The sequence below is a fragment of the Garra rufa genome, chromosome 23 (genome assembly GCF_049309525.1).
Source record: "Garra rufa chromosome 23, GarRuf1.0, whole genome shotgun sequence".
In the NCBI taxonomy this organism is placed as follows: Eukaryota; Metazoa; Chordata; class Actinopteri; order Cypriniformes; family Cyprinidae; genus Garra; species Garra rufa.
In genome coordinates, this window is record NC_133383.1 from 35588205 (window position 1) to 35614474 (window position 26270).

At 37.5% G+C, this 26270-nt stretch overlaps 2 protein-coding genes across 2 annotated transcripts in view; both read right to left on the reverse strand.

Annotated features, from left to right (window-relative positions):
• Nucleotides 1-1617: 1617 nt before the first annotated feature.
• slc35e4 (solute carrier family 35 member E4) lies at nucleotides 1618-12694 on the reverse strand. Its single transcript, XM_073830040.1, has 2 exons — nucleotides 12085-12694; nucleotides 1618-8464 (listed from the first exon to the last, which is right to left on the reverse strand). The coding sequence occupies exons 1-2, from the start codon at nucleotides 12677-12679 to the stop codon at nucleotides 7908-7910; spliced, it is 1152 nt and encodes a 383-aa protein (XP_073686141.1). The 5' UTR covers nucleotides 12680-12694; the 3' UTR covers nucleotides 1618-7907.
• A 7807-nt stretch (nucleotides 12695-20501) lies between these two features.
• The window catches only part of osbp2a (oxysterol binding protein 2a), a 33310-nt gene continuing 27541 nt past the window's right edge, over nucleotides 20502-26270 (reverse strand). Inside the window, exons 11-14 of the mRNA XM_073830006.1 lie at nucleotides 25228-25323; nucleotides 24919-25103; nucleotides 23282-23502; nucleotides 20502-23173 (exon numbers count right to left, since the gene is read on the reverse strand). Of these exons, the coding sequence (XP_073686107.1) occupies nucleotides 23031-23173; nucleotides 23282-23502; nucleotides 24919-25103; nucleotides 25228-25323 (645 nt within the window). The 3' untranslated portion in view covers nucleotides 20502-23030. The remainder of the gene's footprint in view (nucleotides 23174-23281; nucleotides 23503-24918; nucleotides 25104-25227; nucleotides 25324-26270) is intronic.

A 26270-nucleotide genomic window follows, 5' to 3' on the forward strand; every position in this document is an offset into this window, starting at 1 on the left:
TGGAGCTGCGGTACTACCTCTTGGGCCGCAAGTTTACCCTGGTCACCGACCACACGCCTCTGCAGTGGGTGGCCCACGCTAGGGACACCAACGCCAGGGTAACTCGCTGGTTCCTCACGTTCCAGGACTTCCACTTCGAAGTGCGACATCGAGCCGGGGCAGCCAACGCCAATGCAGATGGACTCTCTCGGATCTGGACAGCTTATGCAGGTCTGTCAGGAGTCCCACCCACCCCTTATTTCACCCCTACTATCTCTATGGGGAGGGGGTGACGAGCATCTCTGGGCTCATCAGCGTCGCCCTGGCAACAAACTCAACACACCTGCACGTTCTCATCACGGGCTGATCCGTCACGGCTGCTCCCAATCAGCCCACAGCTTTAAGAGCTGCCAACGCTCAGCGTTAGTCAGACATTAGTCTCGAGCTGGACTTGCTGGATGTTTAACCTCTATCACTGTTCCCATAGAAAGCAGCGAGTGACCGACAGCCCTCACTGGAGCATGCCTGGACACCCACTTTCGCAGCAGCACGAGAGACACACCGAGCACCAGCCACGCCAGCACCGCGCACCTTTATTCACCACGTTCTTTGCACTATTGTAAATAAATCCACCCTCTGGGGCTTTTCACTCAGTCTTCCTTGTCGTGTGATTCTTCACCCCATACATAATAAAATGTAATACTGTGGCAAAAACATGGAAATAATCTTTTGTTTTTATCCTATTGTTTACTGTATTTATTTGTTTGGCCAGTGTCGTTGTGGGTTTTGGTTATTTTGCTGTTTTGGGCTATGAGGACCTTTGAAATAACTGAAATTGTGTGGCGAAGTGATATAGACATGTAATGCGGTCAAATTCTGCCTGGAACTATGTTCGCCGTGCGTTTCCCTGAAAATAATGCGCACCTTTAAAATGTTCGTCAGCCAATCAGATTCAAGCATTCAACTGCCCCGTAGTATAAGACCATGTAAACAGGGAAAAAAAAATGCATGCATTCGGATATTTCAAGATCGGTTTCAGGCCTCATTCATATGTGGAAATAAATTAGTTGCGACTGTCGTGTAAACAGGCAGATTGGATTTTCTGAGGCAGTGCATTCTGTACATCATTAAAACTGTGACAATTTGATAGTTCTCTGTGGTTTAATGGTGTCATATTATTCTCAAGTGGAAGCACGGGTGGAGGCAATAAATGACTTCCATCTTGGCTAGTGTGTAGTGCAAGAACCATGCATGCGCGATGGCTCAGATGGTATGGCAGGTGGAAACACATGAATCAGATATGGGTCACAATTGGAAGAACAATACATAGACATGGTACGTTATAGATAGATGAACAAAAAATCTGATATAGGCAACAAATCTGGATTGGGAATCAAGACCCAGAGTGTAAACGAGGCATAATTGGGGTTGGAGCTGAACTCTGCAGGACACCGGGCCTCCAGGACCGAGTTTTGGGCACCCCTGTTTTAACATGTTGTTAGCATATCTTAACAGTTGTTGTTGCTAGCATGTCACTAACATATTTCTAACAAAGTTTAGAATATTGCTAGCTACTGTTAAAATAGCATACTTCTATACAGCAAGAGGCATGAGACTGAATGTTTTTTTGTACCAGTATATTAACAGCTTTTCATGATTGTAAAATACATAAATATAATAAAATAAGCATTTACATCTGACATTTTGCTGACATCAGAAACCATATATACACAGGAGCCATACAGTTATGCAAATCATCAGTGCAATTTTGCGCTGCAACCAATTAAAAAGACACATCAAAACTGTCAGTACCACGACTGTCACTCTATGTTCAGAGATCTCAGCATTAAGAACATCTCCAGTACATTAGTGACCAAAGAAAAACATCAAGAATTACATCTGAGGTATTTATCTGACAACCCTCACTTCACGTTTGCCAGTGATAAGTAGAAAGTATCAGAAACTTTCCTTTCCACTGTTGATGATCATTTTATACTAAAATTGCAGTTAACCGCTGTGCTTGTGGTATAGAGGGACTGGTTGAACATTACACAGTATGGAGAAAGTTTACTATCAACAGTGTAGAGATGTATGAAGCACATTTCACACAGAAGTCAACTTAAATTAGCTTTCTGTTTGTCAATGAGGTGAATTTGCATTATGTAAAATATCTGTGGGGAAAAGTTACACCCTTACATGAAATTCCCAATAAGTTCCTTCTTAAATAAGATTTGGCTGATCAACAGAAATTTGACTGAGGTATCAGCTGGGCTATTAAATAGAATTGAAAACAAGTGTTAGCGCCCCCTTTTGTCAATTTCAAAATATACCACCCTTAACAATGGATAACACCAAATAAAAATGTATCTTGTACAATGCTTTTCCTATGATGCTGTTCTCTAGAAGTGAAGCAATGAGTGCAAACACTGAAACATGGATGAACAGTTGAGACCTTAATAAATAAAGCTTGAAAGGCTGGTGAATTTCCTTACGAAATCAGCCCTCAGGTAGGCACACTTGAGTCAGTGTAGGCTTTTATAATGGCTCCATAAGACTGCCTACACTTCAACACCCACTAAGATACATTCACATCCTCATTCATTTCCAGTTAGCCAGATCTAAGAACCCAAAAATTGTAATAACATACTAAACCCCAGTTATGAATTCCCAACATAATTGTATCTAATGCACTTCAATGTAAAACGATAAATGCAAATCTGCTTTCTATCCAGCAGATGGCAACAAAACTCTGAGGGAATGACCTTGCTATGTACCTTGGTCTATAACCTCTGTTAGTGTCAGTGTTTTTGTAACAGCATCAAAACACACAAATCAAAATGGAGGGAAGATAATAATACTGTCCAGCAGGCGTCAATAAACCGATAAAAAAAATCAAGAAACTAATGAAAAAAGATGAGCACCCACTCAGAGGAGACGAGCAAGAGCAAGGAGGCCTTTAGTGGAGGATTTAAAGAGGACAACTAGAGTGAAAATATCATTTTGATTTCTCCTAAGAGATCATAGTGTGCTAAAGATGTTTGAGACTCCTTAGAGAAACCTATTAATAAGTACCTGCATTGGGAATTACATAAGAGTCACCAGTTTAAACCTGCCTGCTATGATTGAACATGATTCTATTCATAACATTCCTTCAGAAATGTTAATAGCTGTTACTTGAATCTCACTTGAGCCTGTAAGGAACACGTCTTATTTCATTCTAGTTCTCAATACTGCAATGTGAAAAAAAGTCTATAACGCAAAAAACCCAAAACATTCAGATGCATTGCAGTAATGAGATAAGAAGAAATATTTATATTAATTTAAGGAAATGTGACTATTTCTACTAAACCAGAGAGGTATAAATCCAATTTCTGAGTAGTGCACCAAGCTGAGGAGCCAGTAGTCCTGCTCGTCTCCATTATGTAAACGTAACCAAGATGAAGTGATAGTGCTGTAACAAACACAGGATACTTGTTTAAGCTGCCTTAAAAGTACCGCCCCATATCACCAAATCAAGACGACCAAGTTACAGTATCTAAAGATACATTATTCCCATTATATTATTTTTTAACGTGTCCATCTCTAGTATTCAAAAAAGTGCGAAGGAGTCCAGTAACAGCTATGCTGACCGCTAAAGAGGGCCAGAGCGAATGGAGCAGTCGTATTTCACAGTGCATTAGATAGACACAGTCACTGAATGAATATGGCAGGATATTGGAGATCTTTCCGATGCTCATGCAGGTGTTTTCACGCACTTATAAGCGTGTGTTGGCAAAACAGAGGTAATCAAATCCAAACTGTTGCGGTAGGCATATGCTAAAAAAAGGCATGTGCTCAAGTCAGTCTCAGAGCTCTGGTAGATGGTGCTTCTTCATTGGAAGGATGACTGAAATTAAATATATTGGCACAGTGAGGAGGTACTGGGGAAAACTACACCTCCAAATATCATCAACATCACCACCAACCAGGACACCTCGTATCTAATCAGACTCCATATTAAACCAGCCAACACTGGATGATGCTCAGTTTTCTGTTCCAAAACCTAGTGAACTGCCTATGTAGGCTGCATTATTAGGCATTCAACAGACCTCTCAGCCCTTAATGTGAACAGCTTACTAATATCAGAATTCTATATATCCTTTATGAAACATACTGCACTGTAATGAGCTCAGTGGAAAAAATCCAAAATGGGGGACCTAATCAGGCAAACATTAAATATAAATATACTGAAAAGTATTAATAAAATAGAGCAGGGGTTTTCAAACCTGTCCTGGAGCCTCCCCTGCCCTGCACATTTTGTATGTCTCCCTTATTAGGCACACCCAATTCAGGTCTTGCAGTCTCTACTAATGAGCTGATGATTTGAATCAGGTGTATTAGATGAGAGAGACAAGCAAAATGTGCAGGGCAGGGGAGGCTCCAGGACAGGTTTGAAAACCCCTGAAATAGAGTATTTTATCTAATATTTGTGTGCTCTGTATTTTCATCCTTAAGAGTATTACAGTGTTAGCGCGAAAACAACATAATAATGCTCTCCTTCATTTTCTGATACAACCTGACGTGTCAATAAGCTCTTCGCTGACTGACTTGTGCGACAATACATCATGCAAATTTCCCACTGAAGTTGAAATGTTTTATAACAGAAGGTTGCATTTTCCACGCACCTAATATTGGATATTTCATCCAATATTTGTGTGCTCTGTATTTTTATGCTTATTAGAGTGTTACAGTTTTAGCTTAGCAACATGCTAATGGCAAACTCTAAAGGTCTGTGCACACCAAAAGCTAAACAAATATTTGCATTGCGTTACTTGCTCTAAATTACTCGATGCGAAAAAACAATAATGCTCTCTTTCATTTTCCAATACAACCGAATGCATGAAACATACCGTGTCAGTATGGTCTTTGCTGATTGGCACATTTTTCAACTTGTACGGAAGATGCAATTGAGGCAAACATTGCGCATTCACGGAGGTCATGTCACCTAATATTGGATATTTTATGCATTTTACACGGAAGTGGACATGTCAATAAGTTTATCGCTGTTTGGCTCGAAAATGCGTCATGCAAATTTCCCGCTCAAGTTGAATGCTTTTATCTTGTGTGGAAGATGCGATTGAGTCGAACAACGTGCACTGGACACGGCACGTTGACGAAAGCTTGTGTGAAGGACATATTGGATATTTTATCCATTTTACATGAAACTGGACGGGTCAATAAGTTCATCGCTCTCAATGTGTCACATGCATTTCCCGCTCAAGTTGAAATTTTCACTCTAGATTACTCGCAGGACATTGTTCAACTTGCGCGGAAGATGCGCTTGAGGCGAATTTGCATGTATTCACGTCTTTGCATTGACTTTGTATGTAATCGAGTTAAAATCTTTCATCTTAGCGGATAAATAGGATGCGTCAATAAGCTTGTCGCTAATTGGCTCGTGCGACAACGCGGCATGCAAATTTTCCACTCAAGTTGAATGCTTTTATCTTGTGTGGAAGATGCGATTGAGGCGAACAACGTGCACTGGACACGGCATGTTGACGAAAGCTTGTGTGAAGGACATAATGGATATTTTATCCATTTTACATGGAACCAGACGGGTCAATAAGTTCATCGCTGTCAATGCGACACGTGAATTTCCCGCTTAAGTAGAAATTTTCACTCTAGATTACTCGCAGGACATTGTTCAACTTGCGTGGAAGATGCGATTGAGGCGAATTTGCATGTATTCACGTCTTTGCATTGACTTTGTATGTAATCAATTTAAAATTAAGCGGATAAATAGGATGCGTCAATAAGCTTGTCGCTGATTGGCTCGTGTGACAACGTGGCATGCGAATTTCCCACTTAAGTTGAAATTTTTCAGATGCGATTGAGGCAAACATTGCCTGTTCGCGGCAGTCGTGTCACCTAATATTGGATATTTTATTCAATATTTCTGTGCTCTGTATTTTTATGTTTATTAAAGTATTATAGCATTAGCTTAGCAACATGCACACCAAAAGCAAAACATCTATTTGCATTCCGTTACTCGCTCTAGATTTTCACAGCACTCATGTGAAAAACAAGAATGCTCTTGAATTTTCAGATATAACTGGATGTGTCAATATTATCGCTGATTGGCTTGCACGACAACTCGTCATGCAAATTTCTTGTTTAAGTTGAAATTTTTCATCTTGTGTGAAAAATGCCACTGAGACGAACATTGTGCGTTCACGGTGGTCGTATACAACCGAACCTATTAATAAGCTTTTCACTGAGTGGCTTGCATGGCGATGCATCATGCGAATTTCTCAGTACAGTACAGCAACATGCTAACGGCAAACTCCAAAGGTGCGTGTACACCAAAAGCGAAGCAAATATTTGCATTGCGTTACTCGCTCTAAATTACTCGCAGGATGTTTTTGTCAATAAGCTCTTCGCAAATTGGCTTGCGTGCCAATGCGTCATGCAAATTTCCCACTCAAGTTTAAATTTTTCAACTTGCAAGGAAGATGCAATTGAGGCAAACATTGCAAGTTCACAGTAGTCGTATTACCTAATATTGGATATTTTAACCCATATTTGTGTGCTCTGGGTTTTTATGCTTATAGTATTGCAATATTAGCTTAGCAACATGCTAATGCCAAACTCTAAAGGTGTGTGCACACCATAAGTGAATTAAATATTTTATATTGCGTTACCCGCTCTAGATTGCTTGCAGGGTGTTTTTGTCAGTAAGCTCTTCGCTGATTGGCTTGCGTGCCAATGCATCATGCAATTTTTTTTCCGCTCAAGTTTACATTTTTCAACTTGCGTGGAAGATGCAACTGAGGCGAACATCGCGCGTTCACAGCACTATTGTCACCTAATATTGGATATTTTATCCAGTATTTGTGTGCTCTGTATTTTTATGCTTATTACAGTATTAACTTAGCGACATGTTAATGACAAACTCCAAAGGTGCGTGTACACTAAAAGCGAAGCAAATATTTGCATTGCGTTACTCGCTGTAGATTACTCACAGGATGTTTTTTTGTCAATTAGCTTTTCACTAATTGGCTTGCACGACAACCCGTCATGCGAATTTCCCGCTCGAGTTGAATTTTTTTTCAACTAAGGCGAACATTGTGCATTCACGCCAGTCGTGTCACCCAATTTGCATCGTTTGAGTCACCTGTTGCGAATTTGTGTCTGTTTATGTCTTTGCATTGACTTTAATTATTTGCGCGAGTAGGTGACATTCAAATTCGCTTTTGGTGTGCACACACCATTAGCTCAAAAAATACTTTGGTTTGTATGTGCGCAGACAGATTTTTCTAATCTAATTAATTTTCTTTCACTAATTAAAGTAGAGAAAACAGAAAAAAAACAACAACGAATGCACTGGACATGGCAACAACAATAGACAGCCATGTTGACGAAAAGCTTGTGCGAAGGGATTATAAGAGATACATGCAACTCTAGTTTAAACGAGTGCAAGTATTTATCACTTATAATGTCTGGAGGGAAATTGCACACACACTAAACAAGGATGAAACCTTGTCTAGGCCAAAGTATACTTTGGGCTTCAAAATCACTCGTAAGGCGAGTTTCTTGTGCGCTTTGCATGAGGAGCGCAATTTGCATGACGCACAAAGTTGATGCCTAAGTAAAGCATTCCAGATTGTTTACTTATGAGGATTCTTTTCTGATAAAGTGACGATTTACCCAATCATGAACTTTTCTATCATTGTTGTTTCAAATCCAAATCAGTTAACAATTTTGAATGGTTTTATAAAAACTCTGGCCTAAGCTTCCCTTTTTTATATCTAATGAAAGTGGTTGTGGACCAAAGAGAGCCATGACCATTCACTTTCCTTGCACTCCATGCAAGAAAAAAGTCTGGACTTTGGCTATAGACATCAGCGCTGCAGCTCACTAGGTTTTGGAACACAGCCTGAGTCTCTTCAGTCTACTTTCTCATGAACCTGATTCTCTGTCCTCTCATTAGGTTCTTGAGCTGCTTCTGCAGATGATTCTTCTTCTGAATAAGGCTCTGGAGTCTTTGATAGGCTCGAATCATTCTCCACGTCCTCTTCACTGCCAGCGCTCGGTGTCCTGGCTCTCCGTGCGTCGATGAAAGCTACGATGATCTCTGAGTTCTGGTAGATGATCATGCCTGAGAGGGTGAGCGCAGCTCCAGCACAGCTAAGAGCCGTCAGCTCTTGGCCAAACAACAGCTGGGAGAGCAGCAGGTTGCCCACCACATTCAGGTTGCCCAGGATGTGCAGTGTGACGGCGGAGGTCAGGGTGATGACACAGCAGCTGGCCAGGTTGTAAAGCACTGAGCCCAGGCAGCTGAGCAAGATGAAACCCCAGAGGTGGTGGTCATACTGGAAGGGGGATTTCAGCGCGGCCCAGTTCTCCAGAACCAGGGCGGCTATGGCCAGGATGCAGAAGCTGGGGATGGACATCAGATACAGCAGGAAGACAGAGTTGATCTTCTCCTCTTGGAGCAAGATGCCTGTAAGAAAAAGTGCGTCAGTTTAGCTATTATGCCTTCATATGCAGTGGCTCAGCAATGACACACATTTTTTGGCCATCTGGATTGTCATTTACCAAAGCACATGCTGAGCTATGGCATGACGCATATAGTAAACAACCTTAACCTCTGTGATGCAACGGTCAGAGCTAAAATAGACCACTGAAACAAAAAACCAACAGATGACCTACATAAGCCTGCATGGAGTAACTCTTCTATATATAAATTAACATTTTTCTGAGTGAAACAAGATGCAAACTGTTATAATTTGGCGAAATGAGGCAAGATTATCCACCATTCTTTCATGCAACTAAAACAAATTTGTATTTTATTTTGTGTTACAGATTTTTGATAGCAGTCAAGGAAAATGTGCGCAACACTACGTCTTATCCTGGACTAAGATGGAATGAAGACAATACAAATTTGTCAAGATGGATGGATCAAATGTGTTCAAAAGGTTTGACAACAATGTCTTAGGGGTGCTGTAAACTGTATAAATACATTTAAAGACAATTAATTCATTATTAAACATCTATACAATTTTGTTAATTCAGTTTAAACATATTTTCTGTACTATTCATTTTATAATATTATATTATAATTGTTCTATTTATAATATTTTTATATAATTATATTTCATTTGATTATGAATTATACTTTATTTCTACATTGTGTAAACTTCTCCATTACATTTTTAATAATGATATCCCTCTGGTTTAAAATAATAAATAAATAATTATAACAATAATAGTAATATCGCTTCCTGGCCAAAGCTATGTTTTAATTACATTATATGAATTCTTAAACATTTAATTCATTATTAGTAAATTCAGCTTAAATTCAGGTTTTTTTGTACTTTTTCCGTTCATTTTATAATATTATATTATAATTATTATATTTCTTATACTTATAATATAATTATATAATTTTATATTATGAATTTTATTTTATTTCTACATCATCTCGACTTCTGCATTCAATTTTCTGACCAAGGCTGTTTTAATTAAATTATATTAATCCTTAAACATTTATTTTATTATTAAACATCTACGTAATTCAGTTAATTCAGTTTAAACATATTTCTGTATTTTTACCATTCATTTATAATATTATATTATATTATATTTATTCTATATTATGTTACTTTTTTGAATTATACTTTATTTTTGCATCGTCTAAACTTTGTTCAAATATCCTCTCTGGTTTAAAAATAAATAAAAAAAATATATATATATATATATATATATATAATAACAATAGTAATATCACTCCTTGATCAAGGCTATATTTTATTTATATTATATTAATCCTTAAACATTTATTTCATTATTAAACATCAATGTAATTTAGTTAATTCAGTTTAAACATATTTTCTATATTTTTTAGTGTTAATTTTATAAAAAAATATTATAATTATTCTACTTATAATATAATTATATTATTTTATTTTATGAATTATATTTTATTCCTACATTTAAACTTTTACATAAAATTGTTTTTTTTAATTACATTTCGTTTCATATGTGCCCCTAAAAATAATAATAAAAAATATTATAAATACATTATACATTTTATTATACATTTTCAATAATGACCTGTTTGTTTAAATAAAATAAATAATAGTAATCGCTATATACAACTATTTTCTATATTTTTACATATTTATAATAACGGTTTAAAAAAATAACTTGTTAATAATAATAATAATAATAATAATAATAATAATAATAAAGCCAGGGCCTTTTTTTTATATTAGTCATAGTAATAAAAATAATAATAATAATGAAAATGATAAGATTTGACATGGTTTGCATGGTATTGTTAATATTGACTCATCGTAGTTTTAGCTGTAGAGAACAACAAACAGCACTGACTTTGTTAAAAACTTTGTTAAAAACCTTCTTGGTTTGCTAATATTGACTCATCTTCGCTTTAGCTATAGAGAAAAACAAACAACACTCACAAAAAAAACAAGGCACTGCCCATTTAGCTTGCATGCAAACTGTAGGTTACGTTATGCAATTCTACAATGACTAAGAATTGTCTCTGACACACATAGCACTGAATAACATCAGAATATACAGCTGCAGCTGTATGTGACGACATATGTCTATGTGAAAGACTATGTAAAAATGACTATGTGTACAAAGCAGGTTCTGCCAGTAAACTTAACAGCAGACTCTTGCCCTCAGTTTGGCCCTCAGTCTCACTCCTTGATGTTTTCAGTGCCAGACATCTACATAATTACTTCAGGGAGGAGGTCACTTAAACTAATGGAGCTCAGCTGACTCTCATTTTAAGAAGTCAAGTATCCAGTCCCTATCCGTTACTTTGAGGTCATTTGCTACTTGGGAAATCGGGTTCGAAAAACAACAGCAGCAGCAGCGGCAGTGGTGCGGCCGCTCATAAGCGAGTGTCTGGAACAGGATGTGCCAGCTGTTGGCAGACAGGACGTTCTCCTCTCTGACTCAAACACAAAGTAGGAAGTTACATAAATAATGGCCAGGAGAATGTGAACTAGCCGAATGGAGAGACAAAAATAGCTGTTCCAGCGGTCAGGAACATTTGGTTAAAAATATTTTCATATGTCAATAAAACAGCCGGTGGCTTTTTGAATGATAATTAAGTCAGATATACAGCTCTAATTACCTTTAGAAAACTTTGAATACTTGTTTGATTGTCGCACTGATCAGAAAAAAGCTCAGGCAGGTTATGAGTAAGAGCAAGAGGCATCCGACTCGCGAATGAATCGTTCTTGTGAGCCGATTCTTTTTGGTGAATCATTCCAAATGATTCAAAATGAATCTTTTGATAATGTCACATACAGATTCAAATTTCTTTCAAAAACTTTGAAGACATGTTGTTTGTCAAACTGAATTATATTCAACAGCGGGTCATGAGACAGCGCACTAGGCATCCGACTCGCGAACAAACTGTTCTTCTGAGCCGATTCGTTTAGGTGATTCACTCAAAATGATTTGAAGGGCATTATGGATCACTTGATTAAGTCAGATACATATTTAAATACCTTTATAAAACTTTGAATATTTCAATTTTTTTTTCTTTTGTCAGACTGATCAGTAAAAGCTTTGCAGTTTATAGTTCAACTGCAGGTTATAAGGAAGCGCATAGGCATCTGACTCGCGAACGAATCGTTCTTCTGAGCCGATTCGTTTAGGCAGTTTGTTCAAAAAGATTCGAAGGGCATTATGGATCACTTGATTAAGTCAGATGTAGGTGTAGATGTAGATGTAGGTTACGCCATACAGTTAAAATTCCCAATTATTTCCAGGTTTTCAGCAAGACTGTGAAAACCCTGAAACTGTATAACTTAATGTAAAACAAGTCATAACATGTATTGCAAAAAAAGTATTGAAACACATTTGAATGAACCATTCATTAAAAGGAATCGTTCGAACGAACCGGTTCACTTAAATCAATCTAACATTCTTAACGCTTTATTACTTATGTATATTATTTTATCGTATGTTATTCTTTTATATTATGGCTGGTTTATTTGCCTATATATTTTTGCTTTGAACTTAATATTTCTCATTGTAACCTGCTTGTATATGGCATTAATAATGATTCAAAAAACTTACTTTGTTGAATGGTTTTTACACCTCTTAACATAGTAGCGGCGAACACAAACAGGCAACCGGTCTGGTCGAACTGGACCTCGCCCATAATGCTGAAGGACGCCCCGAGGCAGATGGGCATCATCGCGGTGTACTTGAGGAAGTGGTGCTGCTTTCCGAGAATCAGCGTGGAAATAGCTAGTGTGAACAGCGGCGTAGTGGTGTAGATCATCTGCGCGAACGAAAGCTGCACATAATTGAGTCCCACGTTTCCAAACGCGATACTGGCACAGAATGTCAAACTCAGTAGGAATACTTTGCATTTGGCGCTGGTGGTTAAATCCTGCTCGCCGACGCCTCTGTGCTGGATCAACCTGCACTTGATCAGTCCGTAGTCCACCACTATCGCCGTTAGCATGTGGAGGGCTGACAGAAGCAGCGGGTATCTGAAATTGTACACGGCGAATATCCATTTGTTAAGGCTGGATATGGTGGTGCCCGTCACCAGCCACACGGACACCGCGAACATAAGGTGCAGCATTTCTGGCGGCTGCCTGCTCTTCTTCCCGGCGTCCCGGGTCTCCTCGCACTTGGTGGAGGGGCCATCGGTACTGATCATGTTCGCTTCATCTTCGCACCTGCAGGGTAAACACATCTTAAGCTATCAGTGTAAATACATTACTCATCTCCACGAATAAAAACGCAGTAGTATTATACGAGACGGAAGTATTCACTGTCTCTGCTGAAGAAACTGAAGCCGGGTGTGATGTCCTGTGTGTCTCAACCCGCTATAGCAACCGTGTGTTTTGGAAGCGGACAGAAACAACATTCCGGCTTGCCTACACGTGTTATTATGTGTTGTGGGTCTGGTTTGTGACGTAGCCTAAGACTCAGGCGTTTATTTTGGGCATGAGCAGTAGCGGTGTTTCATTCGCGAACGAATCTTCTCTAATTCTTAAAAATAGCATACTACTTTACTATTTCTGCCGAGATTTCGCTTAATATATCATAAACGGTGAGAATAATATGCTATAACGAATTCAGTCACGTACACATGATTAAAATAATGGCTAAAAATAGCTATAAATTAGATTTAAATAAGTAAATACATAAATAAATGAATAAATGCAGTACTATAGCCGTATTATAATAGGTAGTAAACTTAATAATGGAACAACACAAGCTAAATATTTTCCAGATAATATTTTACACACATTTATAATATTAATATTAGTTCATTAAATCAAACTGTTCGAGCGAACCAGTTCGCTTAAATAAATCTAACTGTCAGGATTGTGATCTGTTTTGTTGTGGTTTCCTAGTGTTTTTCCCCCCTGTGTTCCCATTGATTTGGTTTATTCCTCTGTCTCCCCCTTTGGTTCAGTGTTTATTTGGTTTACCCTTGCCCATATTTGGACTTCCCCCTCGTTTCCTTGATTGTGTACACCTGTCCTTGTAATTAGCCACTTCCTTTAAATTGTCGTTTGTTCCCCAGTTTCTTTGTCCGTTCATAATGTTACGTCTTGGTTTCTGTTCTGTTTGAAGCTTCGACGTGTTTGTTTGTTCCCCGGATTTATGTTCTTTTGTTTAAATAAATAAGTGTATTCCACTGGCTCCTCATTCCCCGCACAGCGTGACACTAACGGTATTTAATTTTTAGCAGGATTATTTTTTTTGTATTTTTTAAATAATTATCTGTACTGTATATTACTATTTTAGAGTATTATTATTAAATAAAACGAGGTTAAATTAAAATATCTAAAACAACCCCTCCAAAAAAACTAAATTTAAACAAGTAATGCATAAATAAATAATAAATGCAGTACTATAACAGTATTAAAATGGGTAGAAAAATGTAATAATGTAACAATAGAAACTAAATATTATCCAGATATTTTACAAACATTTATAATAATAATTTTTCAAAATACATTTGAACGAACCGTTCATTAAATCGAACTGTCAGTTTTCTTTTTATTAAGCACCCTTGTCCTCTGTATATTATTTTTTCTTGTACTTTTATAATATTATTAAATACAATAATATTTTATATTATTATTAAATTAAATTAGACTAAATAAAAGCTTAGATTAAAACAACTAAAACAACCAAATAAAATAGATTTAAGTAAGTAAATACATGTATAAATAACTAAAACAGTATGGGTAGAACATTTTAATAATGTAACAACAGAAACTAAATATTTTATACTTTTATAATATTTCACACACATTTCTAATTATTCAAAATATAAATTGGTTCTTTATACAAGAGACTACCCAGACTTAAAGGTATTGTTTGCCCCAAAATAAAAATTCTGTCATAATTTACTGTCCCTCATGTAGTTTCAAACCTGTATGACTTACTTACTTCTGTAACATTAACAACAATTTCAGAAAATGGTCAACTAATAAACATTCTTCAAAATACCTTCTTTTATGTTCTGCAAATAAAATAAACTCTTGAAACGAGTCGACATGAGGGTGAGTAAACCGATTTGGGTGAACTATCCCTTTAACAAATCAGGGAATGAATAATTTGATTCAAAAGATTCGAATCACCGGAATGAATCCCCACCACCGAACAGACCGTAGGAAAATTTAATAAGCCAGTCGACCAATCAGAAATCGGCCAATGTTGCGCTGCCGGTTTTCGATTGGTGCTCCTGGTTTATTCAAAACGCCGTATTAAAATGGTTCGATGTAAGCAAATGCTAAACAAATTACGAGCTGTGTTGGTTAAACAGCCGGGACAACGAGTCTCTAAAGGTTTTTGTTGCTGACTTCACTGCTTCAGTGGCTTTTAGACTGACAGCACAGCAAATGGTCGCTCTGTGGTCAATTATAGACACTTATTTCATCCGGGATCCCGTGAGGGGGTGCCCGAAACTGCGACGTCTGTCCAGCCCAGCTAAATGTACCAATAATTAACGTAGGCTACATTGTTTGTCAGTTTCAACTATAATAACGCGACTTAAAATAGCCAGCATGTACTGAGAGGACGTTCATATGTGTACAAATGAAGCTGTTCGATGATGTCTAGTCACCGCAGCATCGATATATTTGTAAGTGTAATTTCCATGAGGGTTGTCCAAGCCAAAACGTGCCTGTAGTGTGTATATTCTTACTTATAGTCTATCCGTTAGGTTTTACAACTGACTGATCATGAACGACGCACTTGTCTTGTTCACCACATCATACGCTGATAGTGTCGTTCAGTTGATCATGATAACAAAACGTTTCCTTATAACGCTCACGATTGACACTAGTAACGTTAGACCTCACACAGCATTTAGCGGTCTGACAGAGGAAATAAACACATCGGTCGGCGTCAACAGACTGTGATGCCATATTAAACAGAGCACAGTGCATCAAAACAATGTCCCAATGACCAAATGCATTTCTATGATCTCTTACCTTATTCCCGCACTGCTGAAGCTAGATGTGTTTAATTATATCCTGTGCGCAGATACCATCGGCCCTGAACTGCCAGTTGTTGCCAGATCAGCTGTGCAATACGTCACTGCGAACCGTCTATTCATTCACTGCGCCTGCTGAAAGGTGACCGACCCATTGCGTGCTGCTGGCACGTGGACAGTCGCTTTTACAAAATAGGCTTTCTCAAAAATGCTTGTTTGTTTCGTTAACAGCAATTTTATCGTTTCTTATATAGGCTATATGGCTTTATATATTTTTTATTTTATTTCATTTTATAGCTCACTCAAAAACATTTTCAGAACATCCAAGATGTAGATGAGTTTGTGTCTTCATCAGAACAATTTGGAGAAATTTAGCATTACATAACTTGCTCACCAAGGGATCCTCTGCAGTAAATGGGTGCCGTCAGAATGAGAGTCCAAACATTAAAGTTCAATTCTTTTCTTACAAATTCTTGCTTTTCACTTCAAAGGTGCTGTGGATTACTGTGATGTTTTTAATCAGCTGTTTGGGCTCTCATTCTGACGGCACCCATTCACTGCAGAGGATCCATTGGTGAGCAAGTGATGTAATAGTACTGCAACTATAGTGCTGTCACTATAAAGAGGATTAACTGAGAAGAAATTAAGCATTAGTGAATGGGTGCCGTCAGAATGAGAGTCCTAACATATTAATGGTGAATTTGTTTCTTACAGATTCTTGCTTTTCACTTCAAAAGTGGTGTGGATTACTGTGATGTTTTTATCAGCTGTTTGGACTCTCATTCTGACGGCACCCATTCACTGCAGAGGATCCATTAGTGAGCAAGTTATGTAATAGTACTACAACTATAGTACTGTGGATTAACTGAGAACACATTTGGAGAAATTTAGCATTACATCACTTGCTCACCAATGGATCCACTGCAGTGATTGGGTGCCATCAGAATGAGAGTCCAAACATATTAAAGTTGAATTAGTTTCTTACGAATTCTTGCTTTTCACTTTAAAAGTGCTGCGGATTACTGTGATGTTTTTATCAGCTGTTTGGGCTCTCGTTCTGACGGCACCCATTCACTGCAGAGGATCCATTGGTGAGCAAGTGATGTAATAGTTCTGCAACTATAGTACTGTCACTATAAAGAGGATTAACTGAGAACAAATTTGGAGAAATTTAACATTACATCACTTGCTCACCAAGGGATCCTCTGCAGTGAATGGGTGCCGTTAGAATGAGAATCCAAACATATTAATGGTCAATTTGTTTTTTACAAATTCTTTTCACTTCAAAAGTGCTGTGGATTACTGTGATGTTTTTATCAGCTGTTTGGACTCTCATTCTGACGGCACCCATTCACTGCAGAGGATCCATTGGTGAGCAAGTGATGTAATAGTACTGCAACTATAGTGCTGTCACTATAAAGAGGATTAACTGAGAAGAAATTAAGCATTACATCACTTGCTCACCAATGAATCCTCTGCAGTGAATGGGTGCCGTCAGAATGAGAGTCCTAACATATTAATGGTGAATTTGTTTCTTACAGATTCTTGCTTTTCACTTCAAAAGTGCTGTGGATTACTGTGATGTTTTTTATCAGCTGTTTGGGCTTGTTCTGACGGCACCCATTCACTGTAGAGGATCCATTGGTAAGCAAGTGATGTAATAGTACTGCAACTATAGTACTGTCATATAAAGAGGATTAACTGAGAACAAATTTGGAGAAATTTAGCATTACATCACTTGCTCACCAATGGATCCTCTGCAGTGAATGGGTGCCGTCAGAATGAGAGTCCAAACATATTAATGGTGAATTTGTTTCTTACAAATTCTTGCTTTTCAATTCAAAAGTGGTGTGGATTACTGTGATGTTTTTATCAGCTGTTTGGACTCTCTTTCTGACGGCACCCATTCACTGCAGAGGATCCATTAGTGAGCAAGTTATGTAATAGTACTACAACTATAGTACTGTGGATTAACTGAGAACACATTTGGAGAAATTTAGCATTACATCACTTGCTCACCAATGGATCCACTGCAGTGATTGGGTGCCATCAGAATGAGAGTCCAAACATATTAAAGTTGAATTAGTTTCTTACGAATTCTTGCTTTTCACTTAAAAAGTGCTGTGGATTACTGTGATGTTTTTATAAGCTGTTTGGGCTTGTTCTGACGGCACCCATTCACTGTAGAGGATCCATTGGTAAGCAAATGATGTAACAGTACTGCAACTATAGTACTGTCATATAAAGAGAATTCACTGAGAACACATTTAGAGAAATTTAGCATTACATCACTTGCTCACCAGGGGATCCTCTGCAGTGAATGGGTGCCGTCAGAATGAGAGTCCAAACATATTAATGGTGAATTTGTTTTTTACAAATTCTTGCTTTTCACTTCAAAAGTGCTGTGGATTACTGTGATGTTTTTATCAGCTGTTTGGACTCTCATTCTGATGGCACCCATTCACTGCAGAGGATCCATTGGTAAGCAAATGATGTAATAGTACTGCAACTATAGTGCTGTCACTATAAAGTGGATTAACTGAGAATATTGTTGAGTATTTACTTACAAGTATTTATATGGAATAAAACATCCAGACATGTTATCATTGTTAAATTAACCTTTTCACACGTGAGTTTAAAATATTCTATCTAACCCCAAAGAGTAAGTTTTTTTGGGCGACCGTTATTTTGGAATGTTTGGCATTACTGTTTCCATGGCGACGCGTCATGTGACACACCGCAGCCACAACAGCACTGTAAGACACGTTGATCGCTTTTATTTCGTTTTCCCTTTTTTATTATTAATATTCACAAGCATGCTCGCTATATTTTGAAATGTCTTATATTCCGATTTCGAAATATGTGCAAGTAAATGTATTTAAAAGTCCAAATACTTTTATTATGACCGCGTTAGTTCATCTATACCGGGTGATGGGCGCCGCCATGTTTGTTCGCGCTGAATCCGAGCTGTGGGATTTAACACACGCAAATGCATCCTCTCCTCCCGAAAGACATTAAAGTAAGTCTCTGGTGAGCTGGGAGAAAAAGAGAGTGGACTTTATAGTTACCTGCATAATCTGTATATGTTATCAATAAATTATGCTGTCAGAATATATTTGTAGGATCATTATTGCCGCTTCCATAGACATCAGTGTGTATTTTACAAACTATAAATGTATGGTTTTGCGAGTACTTATGTCTATTTAAATGTCTGAAACCTAAAATAAGCATTATATGGTTGAAAACACTGAATAGTTGTGATAATATGACAAGCACTCAGCGCGTCCGATCTGGCTCAGAGCCAGCAAAAGCGCCAAAACAGATTTGAATTCAGCAGCTGATGACGTGATGCGGCAAACGTTCGAATCACACCGGTGTGATCGTACGCTCTAGGGACCAGCCAAGACAAATCACACCGGTGTGATCGTACGTTCTAAAGGGTTAAAACTTATTTGAGTGCAACGGTAGCTAAACATGAGATAAATGCAAAATATTGTGAGAAGATAATGTAAACATAAATAAATAAATACATAAATAATTTACTTTCATATTCGCCCTGTAGATTTCAGTATATTTTAGTAGTCAGTATACTACTCTAGTTTTGTGTATTTTTTGCGACTTTTGCGCCCCCTACAGTCAAGTGAGTAGAATTCACTGTTGCTAAAGCAGTCCTTTTCCATGAATTTCATACCCACTCACCAACTGTCATGACTCTGGGCTGCAGCTTTTCCCTTCTCCACACGATGTCGCTGTTTCACTTCCTCCCGCACTTTCACTCCCCTGATTGTGTACACCTGTCTTGATTATGTCACATGTTTCTCCCACAGCTGTTCACTATTACCACAGGCTTTATAATCTTCATTCTCCCACCACTCTTAGGAGTCTGCATTCTGTCACGGTAAACACGAAGTCTGGGTCCAAAATGCAGGGGAAGATATATTTAATTAAATAAACACAAATAAACAGAACAAAACAAAACCAAAAGGCCAACACGGCACAACACAACTAGAACTAGAACTAGAACTAGGCAAGATACACAAAACAGGGAACACGATCAAGAGCAGGGATCCGGCACACAGAGACACACATACCAATACAGCATACAGGAAAACAATGCAGACTCAACAGGGTAGTGGGAGAGTGGAGATTATAAAGACAATGGTGATTGAAAACAGCTGTGGATGTGATGAGTGCTGATGACAAAGACAGGTGATAACAATTAGGAAGTGCAGTGCAGGGAACAGCGACCTCAGGTGGCTGAGGGAAACCCCCACAGCCCAGATCGTGACACCAACTTTACATACTTGAGGGAAGGAAACAAAAACCATTTGCTTAGAACTCAGTGAAAGATGACCTTGAAACTTATTTTTCAAGGTAAAAAACTTAATAGAGTTGCTTTAAAGGTTTAGTTCACTTCCGGAATGAATTTTTTTTCCTGATGATTTACTCACCCCCATGTCGTCCAAGATGTTCATGTCTTTCTTTCTTCAGTCGAAAAGAAATTAAGGATCCTGAGGAAAACATTCCAGGATTTTTCTCAATATAATGGTCTTCGATGGGGGCCAACGGGTTGAAGGTCCAAATTGCAGTTTCAGTGCAGCTTCAAAGGGCTCTACACGATCCCGCTGACGAATAAGGGCCTTATCTAGCGAAGCGTTTCCTTAAAAAAAAAAAAAAAAAATTCTTTTATTTAGAAAATGACCACTTGTTTGACTAAATAAGACCCTTATTCCTCAACTGGGATTGTGTGGAGCCCCTTTGAAGCTACACTGAAACTGCAGTTTGGACCTTTAACCCACTGGTCCCCGTTAAGGTCTACTACATTGAGTAATATCCTTGAATGGTTTCCTCAAAAACCTTCATTTCTTTTCAACTGAAGAAAGAAAGACATGAACATTTTGGATCTTGGATTACATGGGGGTGAGTAAATGATCAGTAAATTTTTATTCTGGAAGTGAATTCTTTAAGTGAGAAATTATGATCCAGAGCTATTCCAAGTACACTGACACCAACACTGAAACGCTGCGATCACTGACAACCCTTGAAATATTGCACATATATTTTCAATATCCTCTTTTAAATATAATACATTCAGCTTATTTTGACAACCAAACTGCAAATTCACATCATCATCTATTGAAAAACTGATGAACTTCAACAAGAGTCCTTGAAGTGCAACGTCCCAAAACACTGAAACTTTCAGCATTATGATATCAGCATCACGCTGAATTTATCTGGTTATAGTAATCAGTTTTTTTTTTTTAAGTTATCAGTATGTCCTGGTTAACACTGTGTACGTTGGAAAGTGTAATTTTTGCAATGCTTCTGAAGTTGATCTATGGAAGCCTGTTTCTGCCACTAAATAAAAAATAAAAAAGGCTGTTGCGACTTTTTATCTCACAATTCTGACTTTTCTTCTCAAAATTGAATGATGCAAACTTGCAATTCTGACTTTTTTCTCAGAATTTTGAGATAAACTCGAAACTAAGTTATAAAGTCATTTTGCACAATTTTATAAACTTGCACAAGTTTATATCTCACAATTCTGAGTAATGAAATCAGAATTGTGCAAAATTACTCTGAATTGTGACGCAAGTTACACACAATTGCGAGTTATAAAGTCAGAATTATTAGATAAAAACTCACAATTCTGGCTTTCTTCTTGTAAATGTGAGTTTGTATCTCACAATTCTGACTTTTGTTTTGCAATTGCAAATTTATATAATGCAATTCTGACTTTTGTTTTGCAATTGCAAATTTATATAATGCAATTCTGACTTTATAACTCAGTTTCGAGTTTATATCTCACAATTCTGACTTTATAACTCAAAGTTTCAAGTTTATATCATGCAACCCTGAGAAAAAAGTCAGAATTGTGAGATATAAACTTGCGAGTTTATATCTAACAATTTATATCTAACAATTCGGACTATAACTCGCAATTGTGTGTAACCCAAAATTCTGAGGAAAAGATGACAATTCAGAGTTTTCTGAGCAATATACACTTGCAGTTCTTACTTTTTTCTCGCAATTGCGAGTGTTATAAAGTCAGAACTGCGAAATATAATTCAGTTTATATAACAGATAATTCAGTTTATATCTCGCAATTCTATTTCTCAGAACTGCGAGTTTGTCTCACAATTCTGACTTTATAACTCATAGTTTCAAGTTTATATCACGCAATTCTGAGAAAAAAAGTCAGATCTGCGAACATGCAATTTCGACTTCAATTTTCAGAATTAGGATATAAATGTGTATAAGTTGAAATTGCATGATATGAACTCGCAATTGTGAGTTAAAAAATTGCAATCACCTTTTTTCATGCAGTGGCAGAAACATCTTCCATACTGATCTCAAAAACTACTGAGGACACTTTCTTTTTGATGAAAAACTCAAACACTGATGGTAAATATCAGTCATTCCTTTACATCGTCCACAATGTACTAATATAGTTCTGAAATGGTATATTCTCATTTTAAATGTACATAACAGTGGTCTGCTAATATTCTGATGGTTTTAATGCCCAAATATGAGTTCGCCTTCACCCTTAGTTTGGTTACAGTTTACGGTCAGTATTCTAGACCACTGTTCCTTGCAGCATGGAGTATGTAGTGTAAATGTGCTTTAGCAGCTAATACTAGAAACTATAAAGTATTGCCACCACAAAATGCTAGTTATTGACAATATAGTCAAGGCCAAAGGTTTGCAAAACACCCTAAAATATAAACTGATACCTTCCTGTGAGTGCTGAACAAATATCTGTTGAAGTGCATGCTTAATTTGCATAACTATTTCAAAAAATCTGAGTCATATAATGGAACAATGTGGAAGTATTATTACTTCATCTATTTAAATAAACAAATACTGGATAGCTTGATTTTTTAGCATGTTTGCAAACATTTAGTCATGACTTTAAATGGAAAATTTCCATTAAGCTGTAATTCATCACCTACACAATGACACTGACATACGCTTGTGCTAAATAACTAAACGGGCAGCTAAAACGAATTCTGGCATTAAATATCTAAGCCTTGATTATTTTGTTATTTTGTAAAAGCAACATCAATTCACTGATCTGGATTCTATCTAGGTTGCTTATGGAGCATGTGTGCACTATTGAAACTACACAACACCTCGTCTATACTACAGCTCAATGGAGGAACACAGTCTTGAGGGCATTCGGTCTGCACACAATGGCGGGTAATTCCTGGATATCATACAGTTGACCTGAAACAGTGTATATATCAGCTCTGAGGAAGAATCTTTTTCCTGGTGAAGTGTTACATTCTCCAGATGATCGTCTGTCACTGACGTTTATAAAGTGCCTCCATCTATTGTGCTTACAATGGTTTTCCATGCAACGTGAATTTTCCCTGCTACAATACAGGCGTCTCAATGCCCCCATGAATGCACATCAAATTAAGATACATATATATACACATATGGGTGCCTTGGAATCTGCATATTCCACATCTGGAAAACATTGGTAAGCAGCTTTCCTAATACAGGATGACTTGGAGTGGCAAGCTGGTCCTGGTGTGGAAGAGAGGCTTTAAAAGATGGCAGGGCACTGACTCCAGTCCTGTCTGTCTTTGGCTTCCCAGTAGCCTCCTTTATACACGTAGCTGCTCTCACCTGTCTCTGTATCAGTCCTTTTCTCAAACCACAAGGGCAGGTAGCTCTCGGCCTCCTTGCCTGTCAAATCCAGGACAAAACATCTTCAGTGAGATAATCTCCTACTGTTTGTATTGTATACCGTCTGCTAAGTGTGTGAAACAATATGTGTTTGTGAGGCTGTCTTACCCTCTTCAAGTGCAAGGTTGGCCTGTGCCTCTCTTTTCCTCCTCTCCAGTCTCTGACGCTCCTCCAGACGCTGTTTCTCAGCGTTAGCCTCGTCCCACAAGCCCGCCTCCATCAGTTGCTGGTCGGGCCGTAGGCGGCTGTCAGTAGGGGCCACGCCGTCCTCCGGCTCGTTCAGAGTCAAAGCCAAAGAAGAGAAGTAATGCATGTTCTCTGCATTCTCACTGGAATTACAGGAGAAAAAAAGAGAGTAGATATTTACCAAACAAAATATTAAAGATAAATATATCTGGGCTCGAAATTAAATTATTTACTTGGTAGCACTGGTGCTCCAACTTTGGTGTTGAGCCTTATATAAATAAATAAATAAATAAATAAATAAATAAATAAATAAAGGATATATAAACAGATGATAAAGAGATGGCAGTAAAGACAGAACGACAGATAAACAGACAGAAAGATGAATAAATGAACAGAACAATAGATGATAGAATGATAGATAGATGACAGAATGACAGACAAAGTGATAGATAGACAGAACGATGGAATGAATGATAGAACAATAGATAGACTAGCGATAGATAGATAAATAGATAGATAATAATAGAATAATAGATAGAATGATAAAATGATAGATAGAACAATAGATAGATAATGATAGACAGAACAATAGAATGATAGAACAAAAGAATGATAGAATGATATATCGAACGTTAGAATGAAGGAGCGATAGACAGATAGATAGATAGATAGATAGATAGATAGATAGATAGATAGATAGATAGATAGATAGATAGATAGATAGATAGATAGATAGATAGATAGATAGATGGGAAGAAAGATGGCAAAATAGATAATGACAGACAGAATGATAGACAGATAAATTATAGAACGATAGACAATGATAGACCAAAAGAATGAAAGCACGATATATCAAATGTTAGAATGATAGAGTGATAGATAGAATGATAGATACAACGATAGATAGATGGATAGATACATGAACAGAACGATAGATGATAGACAGAATGATAGAACAATTGAGGGATAGATAGATAGATAGATAGATAGATAGATAGATAGATAGATAGATAGATAGATAGATAGATAGATAGATAGATAGATAGATAGATAGATATACAGAATGACAGACAGAATAATAGATAGATAGACAGATGGATAGATAGATGAACAGAACTATAGATGATAGAATGATAGACTGAACAATAGAACAATTGAGGGATAGATAGATAGATAGATAGATAGATAGATAGACAGATAGATAGATAGAATGACAGACAGAATAATAGATAGATAGACAGATGGATGGATAGATAGATGATAGAATGACAGACTGAACGATAGAACAATTGAGGGATAGATAGATAGATAGATAGATAGATAGATAGATAGATAGATAGATAGATAGATAGATAGATAGATAGATAGATAGATAGAATGACAGACATAATAATAGATAGATAGATGGATAGATGATAGAATGATAGACTGAATGATAGAACAATTGAGGGATTGATAGAACGATAGATAGAACGATAGAACAACAGAACGATAGATAGACAAATAGATAGAACAATAGATAGAATGATGGATAGAATGATAGAATGATAGATTCTTACGGCAGAGGATATTTCTTCCACAGTAGTTTTGGCGGTAGAGTCTGATAGACAGTTTTCTGTTTGCCCTCTGATCCTCCACAGCCGTGGCTGCTCTCTATGATCTTTGCACTTTCCATTTTATCATCCCACGTTCCAGAGAGAATGTACTGGGCGCAGCCTTCGCCGTCCATCACAACGCCTGTGACCTGAACAGGAGGACACACAGCACTCAAACACTAATTCAGTTAGACGCATTACCCAGCAGAGGGCAGCAGCACACAGCCTCACATTTCACATGCTGGAAAACTAGGGGTGATTGCACAGACTGACCTTGCGGGGAACATCCCTGGAAAAATAGCTGTATGGGGAGAATTTGAGGTGGCATTTGTCCTTGCTCCTGTGGTTCATGATTATAATGTCCCCAGACTGCATCAGGACAAAGAGTCATAATTTAATAATAATAACAGCCTAAGTGATGAAGAGCAGGTGTTTGGATTACAGTTAAGTGACATGAAATGAACATTTATTAAGGAAGTTAATACAATCTATTTTGATTTCATGCCTTGATGGTCAATTAATTTTAACTGCATTCCCCACAGATTCAATCCAGAGCTGAAATAATTGTTTCCTGTTTAATCTGCGGTGGGAAAGACGGGGTGGAAGACAGATGGAGAAGAACAGTGTCAATGGTGACTTTTCTCCAACAGATGGAGTGCAGAAGATGAGTAATGCCACACCACGTGGGAGGACTCAAACCATAGATTTTACATCATTTAATCACCTTCATGCTGCTGCAAACCCATTTGATTTTTCCTTCTGTCAAATCTGATGTAACACATCAAATGCTTTAATTTGAGCACCATAAAAAAAATTTTTTTTTAGTAAATAATGGTTTCGATTTCAACCAGTTTCTCAAGCACATTTATCAAACAGCTTCAAAATACTTGGAATATAGCACTAAAACTAAACTATCTGTCTGTCTCTGTTTGATTGTCTGTCATATGTCTATCTATCTATCTATCTGATTGTCTGTCTGTCTGTTTGATTGTCTGTCTATCTATCTATCGTCTGTCTGTCTGTCTGTCTATCTATCTGATTGTCTGTCCGTCTATGTTTGATTGTCTGTCATATGTCTGTCTGTCTGTCTGTCTGTCTGTCTGTCTGTCTATCTATCTGTATGTCTATCTATCTGTCTATCTGTCTATCTATCTATCTATCTATCTATCTATCTATCTATCTATCTGTCTGTCTGTCTGTCTGTCTGTCTGTCTGTCTGTCTGTCTGTCTGTCTGTCTGTCTGTCTGATTGTCTGTCTGTCCGTCTATGTTTGATTGTCTGTCATATGTCTGTCTGTCTATCTATCTATCTATCTA